Source organism: Petromyzon marinus (assembly GCF_048934315.1).
Source record: "Petromyzon marinus isolate PM22_M1 ecotype Great Lakes invasive population chromosome 68 unlocalized genomic scaffold, UKy_Petmar_22M1.pri1.0 chr68_unloc.1, whole genome shotgun sequence".
Taxonomy (NCBI): domain Eukaryota; kingdom Metazoa; phylum Chordata; class Hyperoartia; order Petromyzontiformes; family Petromyzontidae; genus Petromyzon; species Petromyzon marinus.
The window spans coordinates 4,523,645-4,534,449 of NW_027422597.1; the positions used below are offsets into that span (position 1 = coordinate 4,523,645).

Consider the following 10,805-nt stretch of genomic DNA (forward strand, 5'->3'; position numbering starts at 1 on the left):
TGGCTTGATTCGTAACCTCTGTCTGATCGATTGTAATGTTTCATTTGTCACGTCTCGTTTTCATGGTCTGTGTATTTTTAAAGGTTATTTTCGAAGTAGAAACTACTCAGTCGCACCAAACGAATTATTGGGAATAAAGTAGCCTGACACTCTGGGACTGTGGAGCCTAAACGTTTGTATAAATTACTGCATTAATCTTCTGTTAGTGGCTATCTGGTGTACCATCTCCAAAGGCGGTACGAACAGGGATTGTAAAGTAAAGTTAGGGATGATTCGCAGTAGATTATGTGCTGGTCAGGGAATGAGGACAAGATATTAGGCTGGGAGGTGTACACATCAAACACACTGGTTGGGAACGACTGGTATATCAGATTAATCTAATAAACCAGTTATGGCTTAACTGTTTCACTAAATGCACTACATTTTTCGTCATATTTATAGGGATTCTGATGACAAACTTTAGTCATAATTAAAATTTATTACCATTTGACTTCCATTGTAGTTGAAGCGGGATTTTTTTCTTTCCAATTCTATTTCAATTCGTGGATTCAATTTGATACTGTAGGCGGGGTGGCAGAGTTTTAACACTTGTGCCTCACAGTTTAGACGTCCTTTGTTCGATTTCTGAGCAGCTCCTGGATGGGTTTCCTATGGGTTCTCTGCTTTTCTTCTTTCACAATTTATTTGTAAATGTTTCTGGTGTGGCCGAACATTCCAATGTTGAAAATGTATCTGCAAAATTACTCAATTGAGATTACACAGAGCAGCTAAATCGCCCCCTACTGTGAAACTTAGAGAGGCCCTTTCGAAAATGTATCTTGAGAGTCAGTAAGGATTTTCTGGGTACAACAACAGAATATGAATACGCGAAATCCTTACCCAACGAGGAGTTATAGAACGCTTGTTTCAGCCCAACACACGTTAACTAATGAGGTCTCTTGGGAGGAGCACGAGGGTTATGTTTTGGCTATACTTGTTTTAACGCTGCTTAAGATGATCATTTTTGCAACTAAAAGTAGTGCCTTGAGAGTGTTGCTCGTTTTGGAACAAATTAATCTGTATTGAAATCGCTCGAATTAGCAGAGACAGAATGCTCGTTAAGTGAGATACTCCTGTATAGATGTACAAATTGCACAAGAACATACATTCCTGCCAATTTTTTGACACCAAATGCACGCCTGGGGCAAAACAGCAAAATGACAAAAACAACATCAAGCGTCCAAGAAAACACCATGACAAGTACAAGAGTTATACACCAAAACAACAACAACAGTCCCAGACAACTCCAAGACAACAGCAACAACAGTCCCTCACCAAGACAACAACAACAATCTAGATCTTTCCCGGATATGTACAACAACAGTCCCAGAACACACCAAAATAATCATGTCCCTCAATTGAATTTTACATCGACATTAAAATATTGCTACACGGTAGCAAATGTGGCTGGTGTATCTGGCACTACTAACTTTCTGCTTCAGAATATTTTTTTAATGGAAGGATTACGATGTTTGGCACGGAAACAAGGTTCCATAATGTTAGAAGGACCTTGTTTGATAATACACCACTCATTGATTCACTCCACCTCGTCATCATGAAAAAGAAAGAGAGGTTCAAGTTTGAAAAACATATCAATGTATGATAGATTAAATATTCATAATTTCTGGAAATATGCCAAACTATATTTACATAAACTATTCTGACGTGAGTGATGCGAAGCGATCTATAATTTAGGTTGTAGCTGGATCACGTGGCCTGTGCAACAGTAGTATAAATGACAGTGTTCTGGTGATAGAAAATCATGCTCTGGGAAGAGAACCTTAAGGTGAGTATGTGGGTTACTCCTGACTGGTCTCGTTCTTAAAAATTCAGGTGGTGTGTGTGTTGGACAGGTGACTCCCAGGTAAGTCCTTCTGAGCTGGCACCCCTTGAGAACCTGCCTGTTTGGTGTGATGTTGGCAAAACAAGATGCTATCGGATTTCTGTGTTTATTTTCACTACAAATCCGTTCTGTAAGGTACTGTCACAAATCAGTGAAAAAAAAAAACGTATAACAGCATCAGCAGCAAGCAACTCCTAAAAATATAAAGATGTGAATTCAATTGACAATCATACAACGTTGGTTTAAATGTTCAAGAAAAAAACTTTACATACAAATGCATTGATGACGTTTGTCTGTGTAAAAGTGACGTCGATTGTGCAATACTCGTGCCTCCCCTCTACCTTTGCTCTCTTCCTGTCTCTCTCTCTCTCTTTGATATCCACACTGCATCACATGAAGAAGAAGAAGAAAAACACGACTCTTGATGTCCTGGGTCAATCGTCCACCCTTTATTTATCCAATGCATGTTTTTTTGTAAGAGTCCAGAACATGGCCATCACAGAGGGCGATACCAATTACGAACGTGTGTCGAACCCGGTGCAATAAATCCTTAAATGGGGACCCGTCTGGATGCCCTTGGGCTCGCTGACCTACGACAGAGGCAACGATCAGGAGCAGCAGATTAACTGGGAAGGGGAAGAAGAAGGACAAGGGGGAGGAAGGGGAATAATTTATCCAAACTTGACAGGAAACAAAGTAACATAAGCGTGATGTCTGGGCTTATCCTTCTTATTTTCCCCAAGGAGCAATGGTGACTATTGCAATGTTTCAGTGTCTGGAGTTCATCCCCTTGCCCCGCTCCCTACTTTTCTGGTTATTCAGGCAGGGTCAATAAAATGGGGACCACATTGCCTCTTACTCTTATTATATCCCTGGTAGATCCTGGTTAAGGAGCTGATTCCCGCCAAGGCACGGATAGTTCTGTGCCAGAGTCCCCAAGAGGGGGTTCTTGTTTCCAATTTGCTAGTATTGTCTTTCTTGCTACAATATAGCCGGTTTTCAGTAAGGCATATTGGCGTACCGATAGCCCTTTTGTTTTCAAGCCCCGCAAAGTTTAGTCCACTGAGGGGCTCAGCTCTGTGCCAAGTTCCGATTAAAATAATCCGTTAAATTCTCGTAAAATTCTAAAATATCTGGGCACGTCCAGAAGGCATTCAGTTACATCTGTACCGTGCATTGTGGTATCTAGGGCAATTAGGAGAGGAATGTGTGAATTTGAACTAAATTATGTTTAGAGGAAGGGACCTGCGGCCTGCTGTCTGAGCCCAACATATTTGAGTCCATTTCTGGTGAGGAATGTCCTGTCCCAGCAGCCTTTCCCCCTCAGCTTTCTAGTTTTGGCTCTAACCCGGTCTCAATCTCCTGCACAAACTTTTCATTTCCTTTTTCCACCAGACCATCCAAGATTGGGTGAGTGATGAGGTAAAAGTTTTTGTTTGTAGCTTTGGATGGTGTCCCTGATATTTTGGTAACCCTAATTGGAAGGTCCCCCACCCTTTCCAAGCCTATCTCTCTCCAGCCAGGCCAGTTAGCCCTTGTGCATCGTATTGTTAGTGATTGGTTGCCCCACAGAGGCGATTGTCTACATATGAAGGAGTGGAATGAGATTCACCTGTGGTTGCATTTCCACAATGTGTTTAAGAAGTGGAATGAGATTCACCTGTGGTTGCATTTCCCCAATGTGTTAGAAACCGTGAATAATGGTTTCAGGACCCGCGATCTATATTTGATAGGAGCTTAGGTAACCGCAGCAAACAACCAGCAGCTCACCGAGCCTTCTCCCAGTTTTTCCATGTCGTTTACTTTTTCTTGTTGATCTATTGAATAAAGTTCTGAAAGCGATTGTTTTGTTCTATTTTAGGAAATCTGCAAAGGGTCAGGCCCCGATATCTCCTAAGTAACGTAAGGGAATAAAAATCTATTTGCGCTATTTTGTGATTCCATATGGATGAGGCTATGCTTGAATCAAACATCTTAAAGAAAGCTTTTGAATACAGGAGGGGCTATTCGTAGATGTACTGTATAGGTAACCGTGTACAGTACTGTTCACTGCAGGAAGTTAAAATCGTGAGCGGCTGAACCTCACTGTCTATCCACTGGAATATAGGAACACCACGTGGCCTGGGATACCACGATGGGCCACTTGGGCAATACGATGGGGACAAGATGGCGCATTGTGTACTTTCATGGCAGCATAATCGCGAGCAGTACATTTACCATGCATACAGGAATCTCTAGATCAACTGCGAATGGTCGAGCCACAGGGCACAATCGGCGAACAGTACCTCAATAAATTTGGCCCAAAACAGTAAAACCTCGAGGGAAGGATTTGCTGTACTGTGTTGTGTCAACTTTTATTTCAGAGAAGCTGTATTTCTCTTGCAGACAAGTCTCTCTTAACCTCAAACAGTTATTCTTGTAAATTATCTAACCTTGTCACTGTCTGCTCCTCTTTCATTGTCTTTAGCTGTAAGTTAGCCATTACGAGTTAATAATCTGATGCAATGTGTGTGTTTTTTACAATTTCCCAACATGATGATGTACTGCTTTTTCACAGTTTTTTCGCAATAGTGATATTTGTTATTGAATTGTCGATAACATCTGAGTCGACATGCAAATTTAGAAGTGCATAACTATTACAAATGTGTCAATATAATGTGGTTTTGAAAGTCAAACTGTGAATATCACGATGTTTTAAATTCCTTTAATAATTTAAACAAATCTGTATCTTGTAATGTGCAGGAAGAAAGGAGAAAATGCCTTATGCTTTGGCCTTACACACCTGTGGAGGACAAGGAGGAACATCCTTCAGTTTTGATGGGAGGAGAAATGGAGCAACGCTGGAAAAAATCTGGGTGTGGGTTGGAGGGTGGCAGATCAAGTGCGTGAAGGCCTGGCTGACGGACGGAAGGACTGCACAGTACGGCAGTCCCTCGGGATCTCACAAAGAGTTTGTGTTCCAGCCCGGGGAGCTGTTTTCGTCCCTCTCACTGTGGGGGAATGGGGCTGGCTCACGCCTGGGCGCCTTCAAGTTCAGGACAACCAAAGGCAGGGAATTCTTCGTGAAGATGACAGACTGGGGCCTAAAGACCGAGTACCCAGTCGACATCCGCTCTGGAATCTGCCTTGGAATTATGGGCAAAGGCGGTTCAGACATCGACAGCATGGGCTTCCTCTTCATCAATTCGGTTAAAAGTTCAGAATTGATCAACGTGACATACCCTACACTGCACAGGGAGCTTCCAAAAGTCCAGATGGAAGAGATCAAATCACTCAGTTACAAGAATACTGGTTCTGTCCCCCAAACCTATAAAATTGAAACCTCCAAGACCGTGACCAAAACCTCCTCCTGGTCGATCACAAACAAGCTGGAGGCAACCGTGAGCCTCACCGTCTCAGCCGGCGTTCCGGATGTCGTGGATGTTGAAGCTGGCTTTAGTTTTACCGTTAGCACCGAGAGTACGCACGCCGTGGAGAATTCAGAATCGAAAACCGAGCTCCTCTCATTCAACGTCACGGTTCCTCCACACAAGACCACTGCGATCGACATCAATATCGGTCGCGCGGAAATCGACCTCCCGTACAAGGGTACGGTGCGCATCTCCTTATTGAACGGCGCCACCTACGACATCCCAATGGAGGGTGTCTACAAGGGCCTCGCCTACACCAAGGCGACTGTAGTAACAAAGGAAAAGTGAAACGGCACCGGAAAAGCACGCACGTGCTGCGCTTTACTAACTGCATGCTGCATTCAACGCTGCCTATCTTTATTTAATAGTTTATTGAACCCTGCGGTATAAAATATGATGCAATACATATGCCATTTGGGAGATTTCAGTTCGTGCAATTAAGGAACCTTTGAATCGGTGAAAAAATAATTTACACGGAGATGCAGTTATTTCAACGAATTTTTCTCGCACATACCGTACATAATTGAGTCTGTTCGCTCAGAAATCACAATGGAATGATCATAATCTGTCTTTATCCCGGAGGAATCCGACGATAAATTTATCTCTTTTTTACAGATGTCCAGTAGGGGCGATTCAGCAAGTTACAACAACAAACAATACAAAACACGATAGGAGTAAAAAGTAGATCAATGGTAAGCCAGTAGCTTAAAGTTATATAAAGAAATACGAATAAATAAAGTATATAAGTACAAATAGCATAAGTACATTCCTGCCGATTTTTCAACACTAAATGCCAACTTGGGCAAGGCAACAAAACGACGACAAAAACAGTTCCAGATCAAACCAACACAGGAGAGGGTATCTTCATAATATTTGATTTTACAATCTAACTATCATTTCACAGATAATAAATCATTTTTAACGTTACTTTTGCCATTTACTTACGTGAGAATGACCCCGAACTAGCAAAAGCAAATGGAAAAAAAAAAAACTTCCTGCAGTGGTTTGGGCAATGTAACAAGACAATACACACTGGCATAGGCAACGCTGATCGGTAGAGTGCAAATCTGGAGGGGTTCAAAACATCAAAGTACAAGTTGGATGACCGACATAAATGACTGGAAGGAGGTAAAAGAGGTGAAACTTTATGGGCTTCAGAAATGAGCAGCTGAAGAGTGAAAACTCACACGAAGCACACAGCTAACGACATTCTCCACGGAAAAATTATACAACCATATATCTTGACAATACAGTTTCTGCATGCTGCCACGAACAGAATAATCGATGGACTTGACCAACATTTCTACTAAAATTATAGAGAGAAGACATCCACGTGTGAATGATACCAAACAAAACGATGACGGAAAGATAAAGATTCCTCAAACAATCAACCAATCTTCATTTGTGTTGGGACACCTATTTTCAAAAACGCTCATATTTGTTTTCCATTTCACACTACAATGAATATACAAATAATGATAACTGGCCTCGAATTACCAACAATTTCTCCAAAGGTGACACCAGAAAATTAAAGAACTTCTCTTGCAGTGCTATCATTTCCATCAGCACCACCATCTGGATTAATGTATTTAGATTACAATTGCATGCTCTTTAATTATAGGAAATTGCATGCAACTAGTCAGTTGCATGTTCTGCAATGCTTTGGGCTTGTGATGCAAAATAAAATATCTTAAAAAAATCATTGGATTGTGTTTGCATTCAGTATCATCATTATCACATCCACAACCCCTTTGAGCCAGCATCACTGAAAACCTTTGTTCAAATACAGGCATTCGCCTGTAATGAAACTGCACAGTCAAGTGTGGTGAGTTGATGGTCTCAACCCGGTCACGAATGACTGCACGAAGATAACCCCTCCATCACAGTTATCAAAACGTAAGCTAGTATGTGTGCAGATAACGCGTAGCAGAAGTGAGATCTTGGTTTTTAGATATAACTTCAATCGCGTATGATAAACCTATATTCTCGATTCATCACTCAGAGGTCTGAGTGCTGACCTAATTTCGAATCCAGAACCTTAGCAGTGCCAGCTCATCAATCAAAAAATCCAAATGTGTGTGTGTGTGTTAGTCCATGTGTGTGTTAGGCCATATGTGTGTGTAAGTTCATATGTGTGTATGTAAGTCAATGTGTTTGTGTTTGAGTCGAGTTGTGTGTGTGTTTGAGTCCATATGTGTACGTTTAGGTCCATACGTGTGTTTAAGTCCATGTGTGTGTCTGTCTTTTTCGAACGGACAACACCCGATGTGTGTGTGTACGTCGAAGTGTTTGTGTGTGTCAGTCCAAGTGTGCGTGTCAGTCCATTTGTGTGCGTATCAGTCACTCTATGTGTGTGTTAGTCCATGTTTGTGTGCTAGTCGATGTGTGTGCATGGCACCATCTGAGTGTGTAAGTTAACGTGCGTTTGTGTGTCTATGTTTGTCAGTCGATGTGTGTGTGTGTTGTCAGTCCATATGTGTGTTGTAGTCCACATGTGTGTGTAAATCCATACATGTGTGTGTGTGTCACTCGATATGTGTGTGTAAGTCAATGCGTGTGTGTGTCTTAGTTGATATGCGTGTAAGTACATCAGTGTACTATACGTCAATGTGTGTTTTTTAGTCCACGTATGTCCGTGTGTAAGTCGATGTGTGTGTGTGAATTGCTGTATGTGTGTACGTCGATATATATGTGTGTAACTCCATGTGTGCGTATCTAAAGTGGATGTCTATGCATGTGTGACTCCATATGTGTGTGTGTGTACGTCTATGTGTTTGTGTGTGTGAGTCAATATGTCTGTGTGTGTCAGTCCATGGGCGTGTGTGATAGTCGCTTTGTGTGTGTGGCTCCATGTGAGTTAGTGTGAGTCCATTTCTTTGCATGTCTGTAGCTCCATGTGTGCGTGTGAGTCTATGTGTCTGTTTTATTGACCTGGTCAAGGCCTATGATACTATCAGTAGGCCAGGCCTTTGGTGTTCTTCATGCTTTCGGAGTCCCTCCCCATTTGCTCACGATACTTAAGGACCGTTATGATATTGAGCAGCCCCGCGTCAAACTACAGGCCGTCAGTCACAGCCATTCCCTCTACACCTTGGGGTGTGACAGGGATGTCCTCTGGCTCCCACATTATTTAACATATCTTTTGACCACGTAGTTGGTGAAGCCTTCAATGGCTGTACCGGAGGAATTACCATGTGATACAGATACAATGGGAGGCTGATCGATGCCCGGGTGCGGTCAAGGGATGGCTCCCTTTTCTCAACCATGTTATGTATGCCGATGCTCTGGTGATTGCTACTCACTCAGAGGAGGAGTTGGAGTCGCTGCTGCTGAACCTGGAGCGTGCCACTAAGAGGTTGGGCCTTACCATCAGCCCTACCAAAACTAAGCACCTGCCTGGGTATTTTGTACCATCGGACAATCCACCGCCACAACTCACAATTGGTGATGCGGCAGTTGTGCAGATATTGCAGAGATTCCCATACCTGCCCAGTGTACTCATGACCAGCTCCGGTTAAACAGCAGAGGTCCCACTCCAAATCAGTCGAGCGTCATTATATTTTCATCGGCTGCGTTATGCTGTGTGGAAGGTACCTGGTCTCTCGCTCCGCATGAAGCTCCAGGTCTTCTCTTCCACGGTAATTCCCTCCCTTCTCTACGCTTGCGACACGTGCACCCCCTTAATGGAACATCTTCGCCGGTTCGAAACATTTAAGCTGGCCTGCTCACGATCCATCCTGGGTTTAACCGTGTGTGTGTCCATCTAAGTCGATGTTTTCTATGTGTGTGGGTCGATGTCCGTGTGTAAGTCCATGTGTTTGTCTGCCTTTGTCGCCCGGGCAACGCCGGGTACTTACCACAAGTAGTTATATGAACACGTAAAAAAATAATTGAACATTTTACGTATAAAAATATAAATACAGTAAAACCTTGAATTGCGAGAAACTTGGTCTTGGTCTGCGAGTGTTTTGCAAGACGAGCAAAATTTTTAAATAAATATTAATTTGATAAACGAACGAGGTCTTGCAATACGAGTAGTACGTATACGCTTTGTCTAACGAGCGTCACATGATCACAACTGATATACGAGTGCCTTGATATACGAGTGCTTTGGATTACAAACACGTTTCCGGAACAGATTATGCTCGCAATCCAAGGTTTTACTGTATACGTGTGCATACATTTAAAAATTAACGTGTCGTAGTGCGATGACCAGCGGTGTGGTAGTGGTAGACACGCCGTGGTGCTGGTGCGATAACAGCGGTGTTGTAGTGGTAACAGCTAGACGGTGCCACGTGACGCACCGTGGTGCTGGTTGCGATGACAGAGGTGTGGTAGTGGTAGTAGCTAGGCGGTGCCACGTGATGCACCGTGGTGCTGGTGCGATGACAGCGGTGTGGTAGTATGTGGGACTCTGTGTTAAGTGAGTTTGTGGGTCTCTGTGTGGTGAGTTTGTGGGTCTCTGTGTAGTGAGTCTGTGGGTCTCTGTGTGAGGTGAGTTTGTGGGTCTTTGTGTGGAGAGTCTGCGGGTCTCTAAGTGATGAGTCTCTGGGTGCTCTGTGTGGTGATTGTGTGGGTCACTTTGTGTGTCTGTGTAAGGGTAGTCTGTGGGTCTCTGTATGGTTTGAGTGTGGGTGTCTGTGTGTGGTGAGTCTGTGAGTCTCTTTGTGTGTCTGTGTGGTGAGTCTGTGTGCCTCTGTGTGAGGTGAGTCTGTGGGTGTCTGTGTGGTTTGAGTGTTGGTGTCTGTGTGTGGAGAGTCTGTGAGTCTCTGTGAGAGGTGAGTCTGCGGGTCTCTGTGTGCCTCTGTGTGAGGTGAATCTGTGGGTGTCTGTGTGGTTTGAGTGTGGGTGTCTGTGTGTGGAGAGTCTGTGAGTCTCTGTGAGAGGTGAGTCTGTGGGTATCTGTGAGGTGAGTGTGCGTGTCTGTGTGTGGTGAGTCTGTGGCCCTGTGGGTCTCTGTGTGAGGTGAGTCTGTGGGTGTCTGTGTGGTTTGAGTGTGGGTATCTGTGTGAGGTGAGTCTGTGGTCTCTTTGTATGTCTGTGTGGTGAGTCTGTGGGTCTCTGTGTGAGGTGAGTCTGTGGTCTCTTTGTGTGTCTGTGTGGTGAGTCTGTGTGTGTCTGTGTGAGGTTAATCTGTGGGTCTCTGTGTGGTTTGAGTGTGGGTGTCTGTGTGTGTCTGTGTGTGGTGAGTCTGTGGGTCTCTGTGTGAGGTGAGTCTGTGGTCTCTTTGTGTGTTTGTGTGGTGAGTCTGTGTGTCTCAGTGTGAGGTGAGCCTGTGGGTCTCTGTGTGTCTCTGTGTGAGGTGAGTCTGTGGGTGTCTGTGTGAGGTGAGTCTGTGGGTCTCTGTGTTGTGAGTTTGTGGGTCTCAATGTGTGTCTGTGTGTCGTGAGTGTGTAGGTCTCAGTGTGTGGGTCTCTGTGTGAAGTGAGTTTGTGGGTCTCTATGTGAGGTAAGTTTTGTGGATTCTAGATTTTACAGCTTAACGGACGCGACCTCGGCTTGGCTGTTTTCAC

At 43.8% G+C, this 10,805-nt stretch overlaps 1 protein-coding gene across 1 annotated transcript; it reads left to right on the plus strand.

Annotated features, from left to right (window-relative positions):
* Nucleotides 1-1,804: 1,804 nt before the first annotated feature.
* LOC142908022 (aerolysin-like protein) lies at nt 1,805-6,994 on the plus strand. The gene is made up of 2 exons (XM_076058157.1): nt 1,805-1,825; nt 4,625-6,994. Exon 2 carries the CDS (start codon nt 4,639-4,641, stop codon nt 5,578-5,580), a length of 942 nt encoding a protein of 313 aa, XP_075914272.1. The 5' UTR covers nt 1,805-1,825; nt 4,625-4,638; the 3' UTR covers nt 5,581-6,994.
* The last annotated feature ends 3,811 nt before the right edge of the window (nt 6,995-10,805 follow it).